This window comes from Oncorhynchus mykiss, chromosome 2 (assembly GCF_013265735.2).
Source record: "Oncorhynchus mykiss isolate Arlee chromosome 2, USDA_OmykA_1.1, whole genome shotgun sequence".
NCBI lineage: Eukaryota > Metazoa > Chordata > Actinopteri > Salmoniformes > Salmonidae > Oncorhynchus > Oncorhynchus mykiss.
This window is the reverse complement of record NC_048566.1, coordinates 81,324,899-81,349,422: the sequence shown is the minus strand read 5'-3', so window position 1 is coordinate 81,349,422 and position 24,524 is coordinate 81,324,899. Positions and strand designations below refer to the sequence as shown.

General features: G+C 42.2%; 2 protein-coding genes across 5 annotated transcripts; both read left to right on the top strand.

Annotated features, from left to right (window-relative positions):
- Window positions 1-7,608: 7,608 nt before the first annotated feature.
- LOC110497501 (E3 ubiquitin-protein ligase Hakai) lies at window positions 7,609-10,999 on the top strand. 3 transcript variants are annotated; one of them, XM_021573637.2, is made up of 6 exons: window positions 7,609-7,741; window positions 8,314-8,481; window positions 8,563-8,663; window positions 8,817-8,900; window positions 9,215-9,288; window positions 9,478-10,999. In XM_021573637.2, the coding sequence occupies exons 1-6, from the start codon at window positions 7,729-7,731 to the stop codon at window positions 10,496-10,498; spliced, it is 1,461 nt and encodes a 486-aa protein (XP_021429312.2). In that variant the 5' UTR covers window positions 7,609-7,728; the 3' UTR covers window positions 10,499-10,999. The 3 variants fall into 3 exon arrangements, with proteins under 3 accessions (XP_021429312.2, XP_021429320.2, XP_036812371.1); XM_021573645.2 differs by lacking the exon at window positions 7,609-7,741 and having other exon boundaries at window positions 8,313-8,481; window positions 8,580-8,663; XM_036956476.1 differs by lacking the exons at window positions 7,609-7,741; window positions 8,314-8,481 and having other exon boundaries at window positions 8,803-8,900.
- A 164-nt stretch (window positions 11,000-11,163) lies between these two features.
- On the top strand, window positions 11,164-17,425 carry actr6 (actin related protein 6). Of its 2 annotated transcripts, NM_001160696.2 has the most exons (11): window positions 11,173-11,386; window positions 12,593-12,710; window positions 12,845-12,913; window positions 13,061-13,184; window positions 13,412-13,547; window positions 13,866-13,922; window positions 14,052-14,150; window positions 14,508-14,586; window positions 16,435-16,606; window positions 16,721-16,859; window positions 17,008-17,342. In NM_001160696.2, the coding sequence occupies exons 1-11, from the start codon at window positions 11,319-11,321 to the stop codon at window positions 17,135-17,137; spliced, it is 1,191 nt and encodes a 396-aa protein (NP_001154168.1). In that variant the 5' UTR covers window positions 11,173-11,318; the 3' UTR covers window positions 17,138-17,342. The 2 variants fall into 2 exon arrangements, with proteins under 2 accessions (XP_036789289.1, NP_001154168.1); XM_036933394.1 differs by lacking the exon at window positions 16,721-16,859 and having other exon boundaries at window positions 11,164-11,386; window positions 16,435-16,588; window positions 17,014-17,425.
- Window positions 17,426-24,524: the final 7,099 nt, after the last annotated feature.

Sequence of the window (24,524 nt, the reverse complement as noted above, 5' to 3'; positions counted from 1 at the left end):
GCTATTGCCACACACCTGTTTAATCTGTTCACTCTTTATGCCAATGACAAGGTGGCTAGTTAATTTAGCCAACAAGCAGAGATCATATTATTAGCTAAAAACAGGAGATTAAACATTCTGTTAGATTGGGATTCTGGGTTAGCCAGCAAACTAGGTAGCTACCTAACCATTTAGTTTGCACACACCCTCAAAACACAATTTCAACTGCAAAATTATATAAGAAAAATGTACACAGACAGTATGGTGAAGAAGGCACAACAGTGTGTCTTCAACCTCAGGAGGCTGAAGAAATTTGTCTTGGCCCCCTAAGACAAACTTTAAAAGATGCACAATTGAGAGCATACTGTCAGGCTGTATCACTGCCTGGTATGGCAACTGCACTGCCCGCAACCGCAGGGTTCTCCAGAGGATGGTGCAGTCTGCCCAACGCATCACAGGGGGGCACACTCCTTGCCCTTCATGACACCTACAGCACACGATTTCACCGAAAGGCCAAAAATATAATCAAGGACAACAACCACCCGAGCCATCCAGAAGGCGAGGTCAGTACAAGTGCATCAAAGCTGGGACCGAGAGAGACTGAAAAACAGCTTCTATCTCAAGGCCATCAGACTGTTAAATCGCCATCGCTAGCTGTCACCTGTTTTAATTTTGTATTTTTTTTTATTTTACCTTTATTTAACTAGGCACATCAGTTAAGAACACATTTTTATTTTCAATGACGGCCTAGGAACAGTGGGCCTTGTTCAGGGGCAGAGTGACAGATTTTTACCTTGTCAGCTCAGGGTCAAACCTGTGTGGATTGTTAGATATTACTGCACTTCTGGAGCTAGGAACACAAGTATTTCGCTACACCCGCAATAACATTTGCTAAATATGCATGTGTGACCAATAAAATTTGATTTGAAAAAGCATAACAAGCAAATGTCTTGGTATTTGCTTCCTAAAAGCCTTGATTATATTTCACCATCTTTCATTATTAGTAATTCATTGCAATAGTATCAACATTAAAAATTATAGTAATTATGAAAATAACCATTCTAACCTGTCTTGCTTTCTTTTCAGTTTGCATTAGCCTCAAACAAATTAGGAGAATTTTACTGTAGAGCATTTTCACTTGAACAATTTAGTTTTTATTCTAATGCAAAATTGAGAGAACCAGTATTTTTGTTCTTATTGCTATATAACTTATATTAGAATAACACATAACTAAACCCACCCACCCCAGACTTTATGATTTTATCTGATTTGTTTTTCAAGAGCCACACCATGTGTGTGTGTGTATATATACAGTGCCTTGCGAAAGTATTCGGCCCCCTTGAACTTTGCGACCTTTTGCCACATTTCAGGCTTCAAACATAAAGATATAAAACTGTATTTTTTTGTGAAGAATCAACAACAAGTGGGACACAATCATGAAGTGGAATGACATTTATTGGATATTTCAAACTTTTTTAACAAATCAAAAACTGAAAAATTGGGCGTGCAAAATGATTCAGCCCCCTTAAGTTAATACTTTGTAGCGCCACCTTTTGCTGCGATTACAGCAATAAAGTAGCTAACAGCAAAGTCAAAGCTAGAAGGGGGGGTGGAGTCAAGTAAAAAAAAAAATGGGGGGGGGGGGTTCGATGTGAGGAGGCTATAGACTTACAGAAATTATACTTACTATGACTGTGATATGTGATTGTCCCACCTAGCTATCTTAAGATGAATGCGTTAACTCGCTTTGGATAAGCATGTCTGCTAAATGACTAAAATGTGAATGTAAATGTTCAGTATATATAATGTGGGGGGTTTGGGGGGCAAATGTTTAAATTGTGTAGTATTAGCAATAGTAAATACGAGTCTGATAGCAGCAGTTGTAATGTGTGTGTGTTGCATGAATGTATATGTTGTGACGTATTGATTAATACGTACTGCTGTTCATCGAATGATTAACTGATTATAATTACGTGATTCAATTAATCAGGTAATTATTAACTCAATAACCTGGGGCACCATGGGAAAGTTTGGTTTTATTGAGTTCCTATTTCCCAAATTAACTCAAAGGATATCAGAATATTTATTTTACAACAGTCACTAATTAATACATTTCCTCTACATTCTCATCCTGAACGTCGCAAAATCCGGGAATCTGCACACAACCGAGTCCCACTAAATAAGTCCGTACCACACCAATTGAGTTGATTATTTATTTACAGTGCCTTGCGAAAGTATTCGGCCCCCTTGAACTTTGCGACCTTTTGCCACATTTCAGGCTTCAAACATAAAGATATAAAACTGTATTTTTTTGTGAAGAATCAACAACAAGTGGGACACAATCATGAAGTGGAACGACATTTATTGGATATTTAAAACTTTTTTAATAAATCAAAAACTGAAAAATTGGGCGTGCAAAATTATTCAGCCCCCTTAAGTTAATACTTTGTAGCGCCACCTTTTGCTGCGATTACAGCTGTAAGTCGCTTGGGGTATGTCTCTATCAGTTTTGCACATCGAGAGACTGAAATTTTTTCCCATTCCTCCTTGCAAAACAGCTCGAGCTCAGTGAGGTTGGATGGAGAGCATTTGTGAACAGCAGTTTTCAGTTCTTTCCACAGATTCTCGATTGGATTCAGGTCTGGACTTTGACTTGGCCATTCTAACACCTGGATATGTTTAATTTTGAACCATTCCATTGTAGATTTTGCTTTATGTTTTGGACTCCATCAGGTTTTCTTCCAGAATGGTCCTGTATTTGGCTCCATCCATCTTCCCATCAATTTTAACCATCTTCCCTGTCCCTGCTGAAGAAAAGCAGGCCCAAACCATGATGCTGCCACCACCATGTTTGACAGTGGGGATGGTGTGTTCAGGGTGCTGAGCTGTGTTGCTTTTACGCCAAACATAACGTTTTGCATTGTTGCCAAAAAGTTCAATTTTGGTTTCATCTGACCAGAGCACCTTCTTCCACATGTTTGGTGTGTCTCCCAGGTGGCTTGTGGCAAACTTTAAACGACACTTTTTATGGATATCTTTAAGAAATGGCTTTCTTCTTGCCACTCTTCCATAAAGGCCAGATTTGTGCAATATACGACTGATTGTTGTCCTATGGACAGAGTCTCCCACCTCAGCTGTAGATCTCTGCAGTTCATCCAGAGTGATCATGGGCCTCTTGGCTGCATCTCTGATCAGTCTTCTCCTTGTATGAGCTGAAAGTTTAGAGGGACGGCCAGGTCTTGGTAGATTTGCAGTGGTCTGATACTCCTTCCATTTCAATATTATCGCTTGCACAGTGCTCCTTGGGATGTTTAAAGCTTGGGAAATATTTTTGTATCCAAATCCAGCTTTAAACTTCTTCACAACAGTATCTCGGACCTGCCTGGTGTGTTCCTTGTTCTTCATGATGCTCTCTGCGCTTTTAACGGACCTCTGAGACTATCACAGTGCAGGTGCATTTATACGGAGACTTGATTACACACAGGACGATTGTATTTATCATCATTAGTCATTTAGGTCAACATTGGATCATTCAGAGATCCTCACTGAACTTCTGGAGAGAGTTTGCTGCACTCAAAGTAAAGGGGCTGAATAATTTTGCACGCCCAATTTTTCAGTTTTTGATTTGTTCAAAAAGTTTGAAATATCCAATAAATGTCGTTCCACTTCATGATTGTGTCCCACTTGTTGTTGATTCTTCACAAAAAAATACAGTTTTATATCTTTATGTTTGAAGCCTGAAATGTGGCAAAAGGTCGCAAAGTTCAAGGGGGCCGAATACTTTCGCAAGGCACTGTAAATATATGGATGAGCAATGACAGAGCAGCATAGGCAAGATGCAATAGATGGTATAAAATACTGTATATACATATGAGATGAGTAATGCAAGATATGTAAACATGATTAAAATGGCATTATTAAAGTGAATAGTGATCCATTCATTAAAGTGGCCAATGAATTCAAGTCTGTATGTAGCAGCCTCTCTGTGTTAGTGATGGCTGTTTAACAGTGATGGCCTTGAGATAGAAGCTGTTTTTCAATCTCTCGGTCCCAGCTTTGATGCACTTGTACTGACCTCGCCTTCTGGATGGTAGCGGGGTGAACAGGCAGTGGCTTGGGTGGTTTTTGTCCTTGATTATCTTTTTGGACTTCCTGTGACATCAGGTGCTGTAGGTGTCCTGGAGGGCAGGTAGTTTGCCCCCGGTGATGCGTTGTGCAGACTGCACCACCCTCTGGAGAGCTTTGAGGTTGTGGGTGGAGTTGCTGCAGTTGCTGTACCAGGTGGTGATACAGCCCGACAGGATGCTCTCAACTGTGCATCTGTAAAAGTTTGTGAGGGTTTTAGGTGACAAGCCAAATTTCTTGAGCCTCCTGAGGTTGAAGAGGCGCTGTTGCGCTCCTCTGTCATTGTCACAGCTGTGCATATCCCCCCTCAAGCCGATACCACGACGGAACTCAAGGAACTTCACTGGACTTTATGTAAACTGGAAACCATATGTCCTGGGGCTGCATTTATTGTAGCTGGAGTTTTTATCAAAGCAAATTTGATAACAAGCCTACCTAAATTCTATCAGCATATTGATAGAATACTACTGCTACTCTAACTTCCGCGATCCATACAAGGCCCTCCCCTACCCTCCTTTCGGCAAATCTGACCACGACTCCATTTTGCTCCTCCCTTCCTATAGACAGAAACTCAAACAGGATGTACCCGTGCTAAGAACTATTCAACGCTGGTCTGACCAATCGGAATCCACGCCTTAAGATTGTTTTGATCAAGCGGACTGGGACATGTTACAGGTAGCCTCAGAGAATAATATTGACATATACGCTGATTCGGTGAGAGAGTTTATAAGGAAGTGCATAGAAGATGTTGTACCCACTGTGATGAGGTACAAGAATGGTGACTGGGAATATGGCCGAATACAAACAGTGTAGTTATTCCCTCCGCAAGGCAATCAAACAAGAAAAATGTCAGTATAGAGACAAAGTGGAGTCGCAATTCAATGGCTCAGAAACGAGACGTATTGGGCAGGGTCTAAAGACAATCACGGATTACAAAAGAAAAACCAGCCAGGTCACGGACACCGACGTCTTGCTTCCAGACAAACTGTAGTCGATTTAGCTACTTCAGGACATCAACACAAGCAGGCCAAGTTTTTCTTAGGAAGTTATTTGATTGGTGTGAAGTCAAATCCAAACTGGCCTCCCTTGGAGGTTGTTTTGCTGCACCAGTACAACCCACAGTTGAGCTCAGCTCAATGCTGATTGGCTAATTATTTATATTTTTTAACAGGGAAGGCCAAATGCTTCAGCCTCTTGCGAATTGACAAAAATATTAAAACACAGAGAGAGACGAAAAATTAATAATTATTATTTATATATTTTTATTGGTCAAATATTTGGAAAGCCTGGCTTCCCTTCGCATCCATACTTTTGCGATTGCTCTCTATTCAGGAAGGCCCTTACAAATCTGTCCGTAAAATCCCTTCCCATGAAACAGAGAAGACACTCTGTCCTGCTGAGTTTTGATCAGGGTTTGGAACCGGTTCAAGGAACAGAACCAGAACCGAGAACGAAAATGATCTATTCTGTTTTGAAAGATAACCGTTATTTTAAAAGCATGGGAGCCGGTTAATAAGGTTATTTTACCTTCCGGGCATTTTTTTCCAGTCCCACAAAAAAAAATACAACAAAGTGCCCATGCAAAGCCCTCACTGTCACTCAGAAACATATTCCAGTGACTGCCTGCCACCTGAAGATTTTTGCCTGTGTGTGTGTGTGTGTGTGTGTGTGTGTGTGTGTGTGTGTGTGTGTGTGTGTGTGTGTGTGTGTGTGTGTGTGTGTGTGTGTGTGTGTAGGCTATCTGCCCTCCCCCTCTCGCTGACGCATGCATAGTCTACTGTAGCTGCTGATGTTACAGGCGTGATTCAGAAATTAGGGAGAGAGATTTGCCCAAGTGATATACTGGGCCGTATGCACTACCCTCTGTAGTGCCTTGCAGTCGGAGGCCGAGCAGTTGCCATACCAGGCAGTGATGCAACCAATGCTCTCGATGCTCTCGATAGTGCAGCTGTAGACCCTTTTGAGGATCTGAGGACCCATGCCAAATATTTTCAGTCTCCTGAGTTAGTTAGGCTAACTCTCTGATGTTCAAAAGACATTCAAAGTGCCTTCATGGAAGCCGCTCCTCCGTAGGTATAATTCTGTGGTCCTAATTCAGGTCATGCAAGTCATAACAACAAGATGCCCAGCGCTTCATGCCCACTGCTCTCCTCACCTTCAAAATTTCAGTCGTATGTCACACCCTACACTACACTTGTCTGTCCAATGCGTGTACATAGCTTGCACGGTCCACTGCTCTATCCATTGGTGAAGACATTTAATGTTGAGCTAAATGTAAAAAATATATATATTTCTGAAGTTTAAAAGGGAACCGAATGGAACGTTATTTTTTGGGGGGTTTGAACCGGTTCAGGATTTTACTTCGCTGGTGGGAACAATGGCACAAAAATAATGATGGTTCTGTTCAGAACAAAACCAACCCCTGGTTTTGATGCAGTCTTTACACGACAAAGTCAGGTTTGGATGTCAGTTATCCCGTGAGAGCTTTTGTCACGAACCCATTAAGATGTTTTAGGTGCCAAGCTTATGATCATGTTGCAGCAGTGTGTAGGAAGGAGATTCCTAGATGTGAGAAGTGTGCAGGAGGGCATGAGACAAAGGAATGTGTAGTATCGGTTGAAAAAGTTGTGTGTGTTAACTGTAGCGGTAAACAGAACGGAAAACGCCGCACACTGCTGCTCATGCTCCCAGGTGATATTTATTTATGACAACATTTCAACCCTTAGTTCTTCATCAGGTATCCATCATATACCATATACCTGATGAAGACCTAAGGGTCAAAACATTGCGTTTTCCTTTCTGTTTTTGATGAATTTGCCTACAACTCCAGCACCTCCAGCATATTCTTTATTTAACTAGGCAAGTGAGTTAAGAACAAATTCTTATTTACAATGAAGGCCTACCGAGGAACAATGGGTTAAATGCCTTGTTCAGGGGCAGAACGACATATGTTTACTTTGTCAGCTCGGGGATTCGATCAATGCTCTAACCTTTTTCTTTTTTTTCACCTTTATTTAACCAGGTAGGCCAGTTGACAACAAGTTCTCATTTACAACTGCGACCTGGCCAAGATAAAGCAAAGCAGTGCGACACAAACAACACAGAGTTACACATGGGATAAACAAATGTACAGTCTATAGCACAATAGAAAATCTATATACAGTGTGCGCAAATGGAGTAAGGAGGTAAGGCAATAAATAGGCCAATAGTAGCAAAGTAATTACAATTTAGCAAATTAACACTGGAGTGATAGATGTGCAGATTATGATGTGTAAGTAGAAATACTGGTGTGCCAAAGAGCAAAAAAGTAAATAAAAACAATATTCAACTAACCTACCGCCCCAGGTTAGGCAGTAGGGCAATTTTTCTTCCCTTTTCCCAGTCCTTTTTCCTTTCCCTTTTTGTGTCACATCGTGTAATGAATTCGCACTCCAGAACAGTAGGCAGAAACACACGGCCAGATAAGAGAACTACAGTAGATGACTAGGAAGGCTGCGACTGGCCTCACACTCCAGTACAGTTGGTGGCGCTGTATACGCCTTTCAGTTGGTTGCGATCGGCCAATACAAATGTAAAGAAGAAGAACAATCCTTTCCCATACTGCAATGCGTCAATAATTTGATAATGTACCAAAATGGTGAGGAGTTTCTATGTGTACATCCATTTATTCTTTTTGTATGGTGTACATATGATACATTTTGTGTTGCAGTGGCTTTTATTATTATGCAGTGTTTCCTGTAGGTAGCTAGAGCTGAAAACACAGACAGGAAACTGTATTGGGCTCAAGGCCTTTGAGGTCTAGCACTGCCTAGCTCGAATTATTTTCAGTTGGCTAGCGAGCTATAGTAGCTATATGCTTATGGCCAACGTTAGCTAGCTAACTGTATACATATTATATTGTTCTAGTTGAAATTGGTAGTTAGGTAAAGGTCTATACGTATCCCACAAAAATGCAACCCAATAGCCCATGTAACACCACTATGCAACAGTAACCTGTTGAAGTTAGCATGCAAACAACTAGCAAACTAGACAGGCAGGATATAAGCATGTTTTGTGACCACTGACACTAGCCCAAGCAGAGACCTTAGAGGATAATAATCTATGACCCAAGCATTAGTTTGAACAGTTACAGCAAACAAGTTGAAAAAGATAAATGTGCACATTGAACTAGCTATGGCTATTGACATTGTGACATATGATTATTTTTAGACACTGATCTACAAGGCACTGATGGTTCAGGCATTCTTGGGGGCCCTGATGTACGCAGACGGATCCCCATTAAGCTGATATCCAAGCAGCCAGTCAGAAACAAGGCTGTTAACCACTCACAGAGACCCTTAAGCAGACTGCCCTCCAAAACTCAGTCTAATGATGAAGGTAAGCATGATGGTGGCTTGAAGGAGAGAGAAGCACATCCAGAATTGCCATTCATGCCAATTGTATTCCTTAATGTTCTAGAGGGCTTTGGTTTCAAGCAGGAAGATAGATTTGAGCGCAAGTCTGGAGATGCGTTAGGCAACCAGAGGAGGTTCCCTCAGCCCGTGTTCTGGGACTACAAAGTAAGTGTCCATTCTCTATATTTCTTCTAAAACACGGTTACTCCTCTAATTTGTTGCGACCCAAAATAACGCTATCATGATGTTGCAGGCTGCATATTGTGTGTATTCTTTCAGAGACAGCTAAATGTGAAAATATTAGTTTTGTCTCTTCAGCTGAATCTGGTTGGCGAAAAGGACGACACGCCAGTTCATTTCTGTGAGATATGTGGCCTTCCCATAAAGCTCTATGGACGCATGGTAAGTTTATGCCTCCTTCCCTCACTAGGAATATTTCTGCAAGTAACTATAATCCACACTCTTTATTCATTCATTTTTATGCCTTGACACCACAGTAGGTTGGTGGCACCTTAATTGGGGAGGACAGGCTTGTGGTAATGACTGGAGCGGAATCAGGGGAATGGTATCAAATACATTAAACACATGGTTTCCATGTGTCTGATGCCAATCCATCTACTCTGTTCCAGCCACGAATATGAGCCGTCCTCCCCTCACCAGCCTCCTGTGCTTGACACTTGGCACTCATGTGTGCTAACATTGTTCCTCTTCCACAGATTCCCTGCAAGCATGTATTTTGCTATGATTGTGCCCTGCTCCATGAGAAGAAGATGGAAAAGATGTGTCCAGGGTAAATTGCCTCTCAAACCTTTGCGTTTGATTATACTGTACAAGTTAAATTAGTTGTGAACTGTTGTGAGCTATCTCCCTCACATTGTGAGTGCACAGTCTAGTCTCTCTGCTAAGTCTCAAAGCATGTGTCGATGTAATGCGTGTGTTGTCGCTGGCTCCACTTCCCTTACTAAACCCCTGAGATTAGTCTCACCCTATACAGCTGCACAGATCCGGTCCAGCGGATCGAGCAGTGCCTGCGGGGCCTCCTCTACATGTGCAGCATCGTTCCGGGCTGCAAGCGCACCTACTTGTCCCAGCGCGACCTGCAGGCCCATGTCAACCACCGACACATGAGGGCATCCAAGGCTGCAGGAGGGGGCATTCTACCACGCCTAGAGCCCTTGCATCCACAACTGGCCTCAGAGCCACCTGACCACTTCCGTCGACTACCACTGCCCCACCTGGCCAAAGGACACCCCCTCATACCCCCACAGCTGCAGGGACACGACCCCTATGGTCAGCCCCCTCCCTCCTCGCCGTCAACCCCCTCCTCTGAACTGGGCCCCTCTGGTCTCCATCGCCCCCCACTGGGTCAGGAGACGTTCCGCATTGCCACGTTGACTACTCGTAAGCACAGCAACCTCATCACTGTGCCCATTCAGGATGACTCTGGGGACTCGCCCCTTCCCCAGCCTGCCCAGGGCATGCCCCCTCCCCACCAGCATCAGGGAGACTACCCTGGCCAGCCCCACCACCTGATGGCCCTCCCACCCCAGCAGCAGCACTACGGCCCACCCCCTCAGCCGCCACCCACCCTCAGCCACCCTATGCAGCACCTGCCTCAGGGCTCCGGGACGCCTCATCTGGTCTACAACCAGGTCCCTCCCATGTCCTCAGGCCTGTCTCCTATCACCCCACCACCCGGACACATCATGGGCCAGATGCCTCCCTACATGAACCACCCACCTCCCCTAGGCCCCCTGCCCCAACACGGTGGTCCTCCTGTTAACACGCCCCCTCCCCACCACTACAATCCAAGCTCCATGCAGCAGGATCGGGGCACTCTTAGCCCGCCCTTTAATCAGCCCGGGGGACTGAGCCCAGGGATGTGGCCAGCCCCCAGGGGCACTCACCCGCCCCGCATGCAGGGGCCCCCACCCCATGGCCAGATGCCTGGTCCTCCCCAGCACCCAGACCAGTCCCGCTACCACCCTTACTATCAGTAACCTCACCCACAAAACCTAGTTCAGAGTTCAAACATTGCATTGTGTTGATTAGTTTAAACATGGAGCCGATATGAGTGAGTGGAACTAATGATAACCTGTATACTCACTTCAGGTTTTCTGAAAATCTCAATAGATTTTAGAAATCATTTCTATGTTTTTGAATTCTCATCAAATTAATTGTGAAAGACTGAACTTAATTTAATTTTTCTGAAATCAATCCTTATTCAGACACATGGAAATGTTATTTTGTAATTTTCCAAATATGTAATGCCTGGTGAATTGTTCAATGGGATAGAATTTGATTAAATGTATGGTTACAAAAATGATTTGTCTTTGGTACATTGTGTGGAGGCATTGGCCATTCATATTTTGGGTGAGATGTTAAACAAAATGAATGTACTGATATGAAAATAATGATCAAAAATACCTGCCATTTCTGAAATGTAAGCAACTGAGTATTTTTTAACCAAATTTTATTACAATAAAGGTTGCATACCCCCGTTTGATCATGTTATTGTGGAAGACCTTGTAGGCGTATATTTTACACTGTCGGAACTTAGTGGATTGTGATTTTCAAGATGCGAATAAATGCCCATGTTTGTTGGTACAGGCCCGGAACTATTGTTATCAAATACGCTTCCTCCCGGCCTAACTATTGGAAGGACACATTTCTTGAGCTATGATTGGCCAGAAAGAAGCACGCTAGAAGAGCGCACGATAAATTCGATATTTGCTCAGCTATGTAGCTAGCTACTGTAGTTTGATTGTTTATTGAACTACAGTTTAAGTGGTCCTGGTATAATCTCGCAAGTTACAGAAAATGACCACTTTAGTTCTTGATAACGGAGCTTATTCGGCCAAAATTGGATACAGCCACGAAAAAGTCAGGTAACATTAACGTTACAAGCTATGATGCTAGCTAACAAATATAATTGGATAAACATACCGTTGTGCTTTTTATTGTTGGATGTTTTATAGAAAAAAATGCATCTATTATTGTGACCAATTTCAAGGGAATAATCAGATCGGATGGTTAAAGCTTCAATCTGTGATTCGTTTTTCAGCTAAACGGGAGCCCCGTCACTTGTTTTGGTATGGTCGGGTTGGTTGTTCAGCAGCAACTGAGGCAAAACATGCGGGATTCTTAGATTGTTGACAACGTGTAAACTATATTTCGTCTCCAATGTTTATATTTAACATAAATACATTTCCACAATGAGCACTTGTCTCTCAAATACTTCGTTACTTATTGGTTAACTAGATTTTATCCATATTAGCATTGACATGAAATCAGTCCGAACAAGACAGCATGGTATCAACAGCTTGATTAAAGTTGTTGCAACCAGTCACTTACGATTCCCCACATGGCAGTTTGTCATTGTTGGTAGCTATCTGGCCATCCAGAATCACAAAAACTCATGGATTTCTGCCCCATTGATGCGTGCACATCGTTTTCCTGAATTTGTCAGCTAACCCATCTATACAGATGGGGCTAGGGAAATGAGCTCCCTCTCAAATTCATAGACTGTTCTCTAGCTAGATGCAAGGACTGACACTTCATGACATGTACATGATATTTTGAAGCTTTATGTTCTTGTTTGTAAACAATGGAGTAATAAAACCTTTCATTTGGGTAATAGAGAAATAGTCGTACTCGCTAATGGGGCATTTATAACTTCAATAATCAATGGGAAATATCAATAATATTCATACCTTTTAAATGAGTATTTCGGGATTTTACAACTTTATTTTAGATGGTTCCTAACCCTGAAAGTTGTTTTCAAGCCAGGAGAAATTGTAATGCATGGTTCGGTTTTCTTTAAACAGCCACTGCAAACTTCAGCTAACTTAAGCCACTGCAAGTTAAGATTAACGGAAGTGATGTGGGCATGTAAAAAACAAATCTAAAGATAGTTACGTTTGTAGTGGCTGTGTAAAGAAAACCGAACCATTGATTACAGTTTATCCTGGCCCATAGACTACTTGCAGAATGAGGAACCATCTAACATTAAGTTGTAAAATCCTAAACTACCTCTTTAACCGGCAGACCTCTTCGATTTCAAGCAGAGTGCTCTTGTTTCTCTTTTCCCATAGCGTTATCCCAAATTGTCAGTTTCGCTCCAAGACGTCAAGGCTGAAGACTTTTACCGCCAACCAACTGGATGAAATCAAGGATCCCTCAGGACTTTTCTACATTCTCCCTTTCCAAAAGGTGCGCACGTGATCTGACGTGTCGTCCAGGGGGTTGCACTGCATCTTGCCAGTAAATTATTCCTAGGCTTGGCGGACAAAAGGGGCACTGCATCCGATAGACTAAAATGCTTTTTATTGTCTGTTCTGTTGCAGGGTTACCTTGTTAATTGGGATGTCCAAAGAAAAGTGTGGGATCACCTCTTTGGAAAGGAAATGTTTAAGGTGCTGTTGATCCAATGTGTTGTGATTAAATGATTTTCCACAATTAGCTGAATCACAAATGTTGTGTAAGTAACCCTATGGAATTGAAGATGGGTGGAGATTGATAACAGTGGGGAAGAAGTTGCAATGTGTATGTTATGGCTGCAGGTGGACTTTGCAGACACCAGTGTAGTGATCACAGAGCCCTACTTCAACTTCACCTCCATTCAGGAGTCCATGAATGAGATCCTGTTTGAGGAATACCAATTCCAAGCAGCTCTCAGAATTAATGGTGAGTTCAATGTACTCAGTAAAGGACTTCCCCAGTGGCCGAAGGCTTGTGTGTTTTCAATTAGTAACTATGCTAGATCTAAGATATCTATATTTTGATCTTACACTGTGACTGAATGATAAATTCAACCCCATGCAAGTTAAATTATGATGATACAGACATGGCTGTGATAATGGTAGAAAGTATTCCTACTTGGCTGTGTAATGCGGATGTCCTCTCTGTTTCAGCTGGATCCCTGAGCGCCCACCGCTACTTCCAGATGAACAACCAGGAGCTGTGCTGCATTGTGGTGGACAGTGGCTTCTCCTTCACCCACATAGTCCCCTACTGCAGGGGGAAGAAAATGAAGGATGGGATATGCAGGTTAACACTATTGCTACTCAACATTAACAGTGCAAAAATGTTAACAAAAAGTACTATAATTTTCAAAAACGTGCCACGACATGATTCAAAATGAGTTTGGAATATTTCAGATCACAATTGTATTATATACACCTTTTACCAAACCTGTAACCTCAACATGTACATCTTAAAAATGCATATTTTATGAAATATAGTAGCCTTTGGTGTTATTTATTTGTGCTGTGCCCTAAAGCTAATGTGACATGGTTTTGGGATTTAGCTATTAGCATGTAGCCATACTTTGAGTTGACCATAGTTTTATTTTGTTTCCCTTGGTAGGATCAACGTAGGAGGCAAGCTACTGACCAATCATTTGAAGGAGATTATTTCATATAGGTAAGACTGTCATGTCAAACTGACATTGACTATTGTGTTCATAGTTTTGTACAGCTCCTCCAATGTCACGTGTTTGTGCAGAATTGTAATTTATATAATTTTATTGCGCTGAATGTCCTTCCTCAACAGGCAGTTGCATGTCATGGATGAGACCCATGTGATCAATCAGGTGAAAGAGGATGTGTGCTATGTATCCCAGGATTTCTACAAGGACATGGATATAGCACAGTAAGGACATTTTCATTTTTATTAGACCATCGTCTCGCCTGCTAAACTAGACACAAGTCTGTATGTGCATTTATTTAACTAGGCAAGTCAGTTAAGAACAAATTCTTATTTACAACGATGGCCTACTGGGGAACAGTGGGTTAACTGCCTTGTTCAGGGGCAGAACGACAGATTTTTACCTTGTCAGCTCGGGGATTTGATCCAGCAACCTTTCGGTTACTGGCCCAACGCGCTAACCTGCCGCCCCAAACTTGTAGGCTACTATTTAATTGAAGCAGTTATGTCAGTAGATAAGTGAGACAAGTGAGACCATTGAGTGAGTGTTGATTTAAAGGTGGTGATCGACTCTGTTTGCAGGTTAAAAGGAGAGGACAACACAGTGATGAGAGATTATGTGCTACCAGATTTCAGCTCCATCAAGAAGGGCTTTTGCAAGGTATGGATTCTTCACACGCATTTATTTGAACCCACTTTCCGTTCATTGTTACACCTAAACTCAGCAAAAAAGAAACATCCTCTCACTGTCAACTGCGTTTATTTTCAGCAAACTTAACATGTGTAAATATTTGTATGAACATAACAAGATTCAACAACTGAGACATGAACTGAACAAGTTCCACAGACATGTGACTAACAGAAATGTAATAATGTGTCCCTGAACCAAGGGGGGTCAAAATCAAAAGTAACAGTCAGTGTGGCCACCAGCTGCATTAAGTACTGCAGTGCATCTCCTCCTCATGGACTGCACCAGATTTGCCAGTTCTTGCTGTGAGATGTTACCCCACTCTTCCACCAAGGCCCCTGCAAGTTCCCAGACATTTCTGGGGGGGAATGGCCCTAGCCCTCACCCTCCAATCTAACAGGTCCCAGACGTGCTCAATGGGATTGAGATCTGGGCTCTTCGTTGGCCATGCCTCACCAGACATTACTGGCAACAACGTCGCCTATGGGCACAAACCCACCATCACTGGACCAGACAGGACTGGCAAAAAGTGCTCTTCACTGACGAGTCACGGTTTTGTCTCACCAGGGGTGAGGGTCGGATTCGCATTTATCGCCGAAGGAATGAGCGTTACACCGAGGCCTGTATTCTGGAGCGGGATCGATTTGGAGGTGGAGGTTCCGTCATGGTCTGGGGCGGTGCGTCATAGCATCATCAGACTGAGCTGGTTGTCATTGCAGGCAATCTCAACGTTGTGTGTTACAGGGAGGACATCCATGACATTCCTGACTTGCAGGAAATCATGCACACAAAGAGCAGTAAGGCTGGTGGCATTGTCATGCTGGAGGGTCATGTCAGGACGAGCCTGCAGGAAGGGTACCACATGAGGAAGGAGGATGTCTTCCCTGTAACGCACAGACCATGACGGAACCTCCACCTCCAAATCGATCCCGCTCCAGAGTACAGGCCTCGGTGTAACATTCGTTCCTTCAACGATAAATGCGAATCCGACCATCACCCCTGGTGAGACAAAACCGTGACTCGTCAGTGAAGAGCACTTTTTGCCAGTCCTGTCTGGTCCAGCAATGGTGGGTTTTTGCTCATAGGCGACGTTGTTGCCAGTGATGTCTGGTGAGGACCTGCCTTATAACAAACCTACAAGCCCCTGGTCCAGCCTCTCTCAGCCTATTACAGACAGTGTGAGCACTGATGGAGAGATTGTGCGTTCCTGGTGTAACTCGGGCAGTTGTTGTTGCCATCCTGTACCTGTCCCGCAGGTGTGATGTTCGTATGTACTGATCCTGTGTAGGTGTTGTTAGTGGTCTGCCACTGCGAGGACGATCAGCTGTCCGTCCTGTCTCCCTGTAGCGCTGTCTTAGGCATCTCACAGTACGGACATTGCAATTTATTGCCTTGGCCACATCTGCAGTCCTCATGCCTCCTTGCAGCATGCATAAGGCACGTTCACGCAGATGAGCAGGGACCCTGGGCATCTTTCTTTTGTTGTTTTTTCAGTCAGTAGAAAGGCCTATTTTTAGTGTCCTAAGTTTTCATAACTGTGACCTTAATTGCCTACATCTGTATGCTGTTTGTGTCTTAACAACCGTTCCATAGGTGCGTGTTCATTAAATGTTTATGCTTCATTGAACAAGCATGGGAAACAGTGTTTAAACCCATTGCAATGAAGATCTGTGAAGTTATTTAGATTTTTACAAATTATCTTTGAAAGACAGGATCCTGAAAAGGGGGCGTTTATTTTTTTGCAGAGTTTACTTTACAATTTAAGGAGGTTGTGGATGGAGTAGTCCCCTGTTCTCTGACCATCCTCTGTGTCTTCCCCAGCCAAGAGAGGAGATGAACTTCACAGGGAAATACAAGACTGGAGAGCAGATCCTGCGCTTGGCCAATGAGAGGTTTGCCGTCCCAGAGATGCTCTTTCACCCCTCAGACATCGGCATCCATGAGATCGGCATCCCTGAAGCGCTAGTCAACTCCATCAACAACATGCCAGAGGGTAGGAGAAAGAACAATCATCACACTTTCACTCACAGCCATACAAGAGATTGGTGAAGGGTGAAGAGGTGTCAATGAAATAAAATGTCATTTTCTCTCCTGTTTCCTTGTATAGAGATGCAGCCCCACTTCTACAAGAACATTGTTCTCACTGGGGGTAACACATTGTTCCCAGGGTTCAGAGATCGGGTGTACAAAGAGGTCCGCTCCCTCACCCCCACCGACTTCCAGGTTTCTGTGCTGCAGCCACCCAAGTGAGTGCACAGGCAGGGTCTATTTAGAAGAGTGAAGAAGAAATAAACACTAGTTTGCAACTACTTTTCAAGGCTTAGCATTTTTATTTAGGGAGTAAAATCTTATCACTGATTTGTAAACTAACACGTTACCTTTCTCTGTCCGTAGTCCAATCTCCTACCCATGGGAAGGAGGCAAGCTCCTGGCAGAAAACCCAGACTTTGATGAGATGGTGGTCACTCGCGAAGACTATGAGGAGAATGGACATTTCATTTGTGAAGAAAAGTTTGATATCTAAAGGACTTTAGTTGTAATCATATGTCTCACAAAGGTCATTGGACAGAGGATGGCTGAAGCAACTACAGCAGATCCAACAATTACATTTTTTTTAAACTGAAAATGTAATTGGAATTCAGATTTCTAGTACTGTTATTGGGATGCAGACTTTACATTCTTACGTCTTCGGCTATCATTATAAATGTGTGAACATTGAATCACAGGTAACAAACCACCCCCAAAGCCCCTCACTCATCATTAAATTGCTCCAGTGAGTTTATTTCCTAAATAAACACATTCCTCAAGAGTCTGTTAGATGTTGATCATTATTTCCCCCCTACTTACAGATTCAACTTTACTATCAACTTTCGTAGAATCAACTACAGTGGGGCAAAAAAGTATTTAGTCAGCCACCAATTGTGCAAGTTCTCCCACTTAAAAAGATGAGGCGTGTAATTTTCATCATAGATACACTTCAACTATGACAGACAAAATGAGAAAAAAAAATCCAGAAAATCACATTGTAGGATTCTTTATGAATTTATTTGCAAATGATGGTGGAAAATAAGTATTTGGTCAATAACAAAAGTTTATCTCAATACTTTGTTATATACCCTTTGTTGGCAATGACAGAGGTCAAACTTTTTATGTAATTCTTCACAAGGTTTTCACACACTGTTGCTGGTATTTTGGCCCATTCCTCCATGCAGATCTCCTCTGGAGCAGTGATGTTTTGGGGCTGTTGCTGGGCAACACGGACTTTCAACTCCCTCCAAAGATTTTCTATGGGGTTGAGATCTGGAGACTGGCTAGGCCACTCCAGGACCTTGAAATGCTTCTTACGAAGCCACTCCTTCGTTGCCCGGGCGGTGTGTTTGGGATCATTGTCATGCTGAAAGACCCAGCCACGTTTCATCTTCAATGCCCTTGCTGATGGAAGGAGGTTTTCACTTAAAATCTCACGATACATTGCCCCATTCATTCTTTCCTTTACACGGATCAGTCGTCCTGGTCCCTTTGCAGAAAAACAGCCCCAAAGCATGATGTTTCCACCCCCATGCTTCACAGTAGGTATGGTGTTCTTTGGATGCAACTCAGCATTCTTTGTCCTCCAAACACGACGAGTTGAGTTTTTACCAAAAAGTTATATTTTGGTGTCATATGGTCAGATGAAATTCTCCCAATCTTCTTCTGGATCATCCAAATGCTCTCTAGCAAACTTCAGACGGGCCTGGACATGTACTGGCTTAAGCAGGGGGACACGTCTGGCACTGCAGGATTTGAGTCCCTGGCGGCGTAGTGTGTTACTGATGGTAAGCTTTGTTACTTTGGTCCCAGCTCTCTGCAGGTCATTCACTAGGTCCCCCCGTGTGGTTCTGGGATTTTTGCTCACCGTTCTTGTGATCATTTTGACCCCACGGGGTGAGATCTTGCGTGGAGCCCCAGATCGAGGGAGATTATCAGTGGTCTTGTATGTCTTCCATTTCCTAATAATTGCTCCCACAGTTGATTTCTTCAAACCAAGCTGCTTACCTATTGCAGATTCAGTCTTCCCAGCCTGGTGCAGGTCTACAATTTTGTTTCTGGTGTCCTTTGACAGCTCTTTGGTCTTGGCCATAGTGCAGTTTGGAGTGTGACTGTTTGAGGTTGTGGTCAGGTGTCTTTTACACTGATAACAAGTTCAAACAGGTGCCATTAATACAGGTAACGAGTGGAGGACAGAGGAGCCTCTTAAAGAAGAAGTTACAGGTCTGTGAGAGCCAGAATTCTTGCTTGTTTGTAGGTGACCAAATACTTATTTTCCACCATAATTTGCAAATAAATTCATTTTCATTTTGTCTGTCATAGTTGAAGTGTACCTATGATGAAAATTACAGGCCTCATCTTTTTAAGTGGGAGAACTTGCACAATTGGTGGCTGACTAAATACTTTTTTGCCCCAGTGTACTGTCTGGGGAGAAACTGATCTCTGAAGCGGGATCATGGATCCATCTGTGTCATAGAAAAACGGATATGGATTTCTATGAGAATTTAGGTTCTATAAAGCTTTCTCTGCAGGAAAGGCTCATTCTGAGACCATTTGTTCAACGGTTACATCTGGCACCTGACGAAAGTGGCTGGTATTTATTGACAATCATTATGAGAACACATGTAAGAGGTCATGCATGCTTATGACAAGATGCATTCCAACAACATCTTAATGCATTATACCTGTTGGTGTAACAGGATAAATAACCACGGCAAGAATCGGTGAGAAATCCAAATTGAGATCAGGCACTGGTGTCTTTAGTCATGGGACATCTACTGTTGCTTAACAACAGACCTTGTGGGTAAAGATGGCAAACAATTACTTATTTGAGGAAAGCTAAGAAACAACTGTATGCATTATATAACGGCCTGAAGCATTATATATATGCTGTTGTTATACTGTTATGCTGATTAGGTTTATATTGTTACCTGTGCATAGAAGGCACTGACATATCTGTACTTTGTACCAAATGAAACTGGGTGTAGCTGGTAGTATGATATCAGTTTCAACTCAACTCCAGAATACATTGGTGGCTATGAGTGATCATGGAAATATGGCAAGTTTTTGCATGCCTTCCAGTCATGGTAAATCCTACATTTTCAAAGAGAGACAAAACATGTTTTTGTATTTTTGACATAGACACCAGCAATACAGTATAATGTTTGTAGGAAGCAGGAAAAAACTTAATGATTTGCTCAAGTTTCATATTGCCATTGCTCATGTCTGGAAAGGCAACCTGAGATTGCTCTCTTTCTCTGTGACAGGCCAAGCACTACCAGAAGTCAAGATTGTGCTTCTTGGCAACAGAATCTCTGGCAAGAGTTCCTCTAGAAATACCATCCTGGGTATAAAGAAATGAAGGCAAAAACAGTCAGTTGCACAAAGCAGTCAGTTGTACTACCAACTACACTGTATGGTGGTCACAGTGATCGAAACACCACACTGGAGCAGTGTTCCGACAGTGACCACTCCAAAATGGTTTAAAGAAGAGATTCAACATAGCAATTGTCTGTGCCGTCCAGTGACATACGTATTCCTCCTGGTAATCCCAACCGATGAGCCATTAAGAGAAGCTGATAAGAGAGCAGTGGAAGAACACATGGGTCTTTTCAGTGAGATGGTTTCGAGACATCCTGTTCACGTATGGTGATAGCCTACAATAAATAACAATTGAGCAGCAGATTGAAAGGGAGGGGGAAGCCCTCCAGTGGCTTGTTACAAAATGTGAGAACAAATATCATGTTCTTAGCAATATGCTCAAAGTGGAAAATACTCAGAAGTTGTAAAACGTCTGGAGAAGATAAAGGAGATGATGGAAAGAAACAGGTAAATAATAGCCACATTTATCTAAATGGTTAGTGTGGTGATAGGAAACGGGATTACAGTAGGTTTTACAAGACCTTGAAGAGGAGAGCAGCGATTGACAGAGGGAAGCAGAGGATGTTGAAAGTGCAAGAGCAACGAAATATGATCAAAGAAAATGGTAAGTCCAGTGCAGTGGTCCATTTGCAGTAGACCCACATGACTACTGTGGTCTTTGACCCCTTTCCTCTATTAGCTTAATTGACCTTTGTGACAGAGGTATCACACACATTAATAATTCAACCATTTGAAGAATTTATTTCTAAAACGCTATATCCACCAATTTTTCACATTTGTGTTTTGTAATCAGAAATCATTGCTTATTTGTGTGTAAAATATTACTGTTCCTAGACTTGTAATTCATAGATATTAGATGTGTACGAAAATAAATGTTTTTGCAAAATGCTATATATTCATTGTTTAGCTGAAATGGAATGTTCGTATCCTGTATATTTGACTGATATGTGGTTGTCTCTCTATCTTAAGATGAATTAATTTACTGTAAGTCGCTCTGGATACGAGCATATGCTATATGTTAAATGTAAATGTTTTACGTACAGATCTCATATTACTGTATTGAATTGTCTATATATATATATATATATATATATACAGTGCCTTGCGAAAGTATTCGGCCCCCTTGAACTTTGCGACCTTTTGCCACATTTCAGGCTTCAAACATAAAGATATAAAACTGTATTTTTTGTGAAGAATCAACAACAAGTGGGACACAATCATGAAGTGGAACGACATTTATTGGATATTTCAAACTTTTTGAACAAATCAAAAACTGAAAAATTGGGCGTGCAAAATTATTCAGCCCCTTTACTTTCAGTGCAGCAAACTCTCTCCAGAAGTTCAGTGAGGATCTCTGAATGATCCAATGTTGACCTAAATGACTAATGATGATAAATACAATCCACCTGTGTGTAATCAAGTCTCCGTATAAATGCACCTGCACTGTGATGGTCTCAGAGGTCCGTTAAAAGCGCAGAGAGCATCATGAAGAACAAGGAACACGCCAGGCAGGTCCGAGATACTGTTGTGAAGAAGTTTAAAGCCGGATTTGGATACAAAAAGATTTCCCAAGCTTTAAACATCCCAAGGAGCACTGTGCAAGCGATAATATTGAAATGGAAGGAGTATCAGACCCCTGCAAATCTACCAAGACCTGGCCGTCCCTCTAAACTTTCAGCTCATACAAGGAGAAGACTGATCAGAGATGCAGCCAAGAGGCCCATGATCACTCTGGATGAACTGCAGAGATCTACAGCTGAGGTGGGAGACTCTGTCCATAGGACAACAATCAGTCGTATATTGCACAAATCTGGCCTTTATGGAAGAGTGGCAAGAAGAAAGCCATTTCTTAAAGATATCCATAAAAAGTGTCGGTTAAAGTTTGCCACAAGCCACCTGGGAGACACACCAAACGTGGAAGAAGGTGCTCTGGTCAGATGAAACCAAAATTGAACTTTTTGGCAACAATGCAAAAGGTTATGTTTGGCGTAAAAGCAACACACCATCCCCACTGTCAAACATGGTGGTGGCAGCATCATGGTTTGGGCCTGCTTTTCTTCAGCAGGGACAGGGAAGATGGTTAAAATTGATGGGAAGATGGATGGAGCCAAATACAGGACCATTCTGGAAGAAAACCTGATGGAGCCTGCAAAAGACCTGAGACTGGGACGGAGATTTGTCTTCCAACAAGACAATGATCCAAAACATAAAGCAAAATCTACAATGGAATGGTTCAAAAATAAACATATCCAGGTGTTAGAATGGCCAAGTCAAAGTCCAGACCTGAATCCAATCGAGAATCTGTGGAAGAACTGAAAACTGCTGTTCACAAATGCTCTCCATCCAACCTCACTGAGCTCGAGCTGTTTTGCAAGGAGGAATGGGAAAAAATGTCAGTCTCTCGATGTGCAAAACTGATAGACATACCCCAAGCAACTTACAGCTGTAATCGCAGCAAAAGGTGGCGCTACAAAGTATTAACTTTAAGGGGGCTGAATAATTTTGCACGCCCAATTTTTCAGTTTTTGATTTGTTAAAAAAGTTTGAAATATCCAATAAATGTCGTTCCACTTCATGATTGTGTCCCACTTGTTGTTGATTCTTCACAAAAAAATACAGTTTTATATCTTTATGTTTGAAGCCTGAAATGTGGCAAAAGGTCGCAAAGTTCAAGGGGGCCGAATACTTTCGTAAGGCACTGTATATTGATGTCACATTTAATTATATTACATTTGACTGTGCAAAACCTAGCAGTAGTACTTGTGTCTCTGAGAGTGAGGCGGTTATATAGCATATAAAACATGATTATTTGTCTCTGAAATTAAACCAAGTGATACATTTTAAACAAATACATGTCTGTCATTCAACAGTCCCTTGCTATGATTAGATAGTGAAAAAAACACACATTCTTTCATAATTTCTTTCATCAATAAAAGCAAATGTACCAACATTTCTGAAAATGTGTATATAGCGTTTTGGAATGAAACTCTTCAGTTGTAGATGCCAAATTTCTCTCACATATTGCAAAGACCAACTTCTCTTTTAGGATGTCACTTAGGCCTACTTGATATAAGCCTAAACATAGATATAGTAAATACTAACACTATTTTTGTTCAGTCTCTTTCAATAAATATATGGTACAGGGAACTTTTGTATCTCACCTTCCACCCTACACTCTTTTCACAGAACCTGCAATCCACCTCTCAGAACTCAGGATTGTTCTTCTGGGATGGAGAATGAGTGGGAAAAAGTTCAGCAGGCAACACCATCCTGGTAAGGGAGGAATTTCAGACTGAGCAAGTAACATCTGAGTGTTTAGAGGGGCAGGGTGCAGTGGCAGGGCAACAGCTCACTGTTGGACATACCAGGAAGATGGACAACCTCTGAGATCAACACTCCAAAGATGGAGAAACTGGAGAAAGCTCACAGTGTGTCTCTGTGTGCCTCAACCGCATGCATTCCTTCTGGTCGTTCCTGCTGGCGTCTGCTTCAAAGAAGTTGAAAGAAGAACCACGGAGGAACACATGGGTATGCTCAGTGAGACAGTCTGGAGACACACCATGGTGCTAGGAGACCATGCCATTGAGCAGCATAATGAAAGTGAAGGAGAGGCCCTACAATGGCTCATTGAGAAATGTGTTTTCAATAACATGAACAAAACCCGGTCACAGAGCTATTGGAGAAGGAGGAATTGGTGGCAAAGAACAGAAGTTGCCACACCAGAAATTAGGATCTAGATGATGAAGAAAAAACGATATCTGTAACTGAATGGGAAGATCTAGTCGAGAAGATGGTCAAGATAACAACAGAGGAATCGCAGAGGAAGCATTGTTTTTTTCCCCCTCCCAGCAGTAACTTTGATTTAAAGAAAGAGAACCTTGGATCTTTTTATTATATATGCCTATTCAATAAGTGCATACCACGCAACTGCACTACTTTTACTGTGTGATAAGAAAGGCACACAATATGAGGGGCTTTACTCAACCCTGCTTTTATGTTTCAGTGAGTGGTGGCACCCCCTCTGAAGATGGAAGCTCAGTTTATAGTGCTGAAGCACACGCCAAGGCAAATATACTTATGACTAACAAAGTGAATAAATGGCTAGGTCAACTGAGTACAGATGTCAGTGTTATTGAGCCAACAAGGAAGACAAGGACAAACACAGGAAGCATAGACTTCCCTCTTCCCAGCAGTCAGTAAGTCTATTAAAATGACAAGCTTACTGATGAGTCTTGAATAATAACCACCACTCCTGCTTTAATTCTCCTTTCTGTACTAAGTTGATGACTGATGATTACTTTTATTAGGAATTGATTTGTCTCATACATCATGTCAATATACAATTATTCACCTAGACATACTAGCAGCACATAATTTGCAAACATTACAAACATAGTGCAAGAGCCACGTAACAGACTTAAAGTATTCACATAGACAGATAACCATACAGCACAGTACAACCACAACACAACAACAGCTAAATGTACCAGAAAGATATTGCA

Bases quoted from the DNA above. Each gene is read 5' to 3' on its own strand.
- actr6 (NM_001160696.2), top strand. From the start codon at position 11,319: ATGACCACTTTAGTTCTTGATAACGGAGCTTATTCGGCCAAAATTGGA. The intron at 11,387-12,592 runs GTAACATTAACG...CTTTTCCCATAG, and splicing joins TACAGCCACGAAAAAGTCAG to CGTTATCCCAAATTGTCAGT. The intron at 13,185-13,411 runs GTGAGTTCAATG...TCTCTGTTTCAG, and splicing joins AGCAGCTCTCAGAATTAATG to CTGGATCCCTGAGCGCCCAC.
- LOC110497501 (XM_021573637.2), top strand. The intron at 8,482-8,562 runs GTAAGCATGATG...TTAATGTTCTAG, and splicing joins AACTCAGTCTAATGATGAAG to AGGGCTTTGGTTTCAAGCAG. The intron at 8,901-9,214 runs GTAAGTTTATGC...CCTCTTCCACAG, and splicing joins TAAAGCTCTATGGACGCATG to ATTCCCTGCAAGCATGTATT.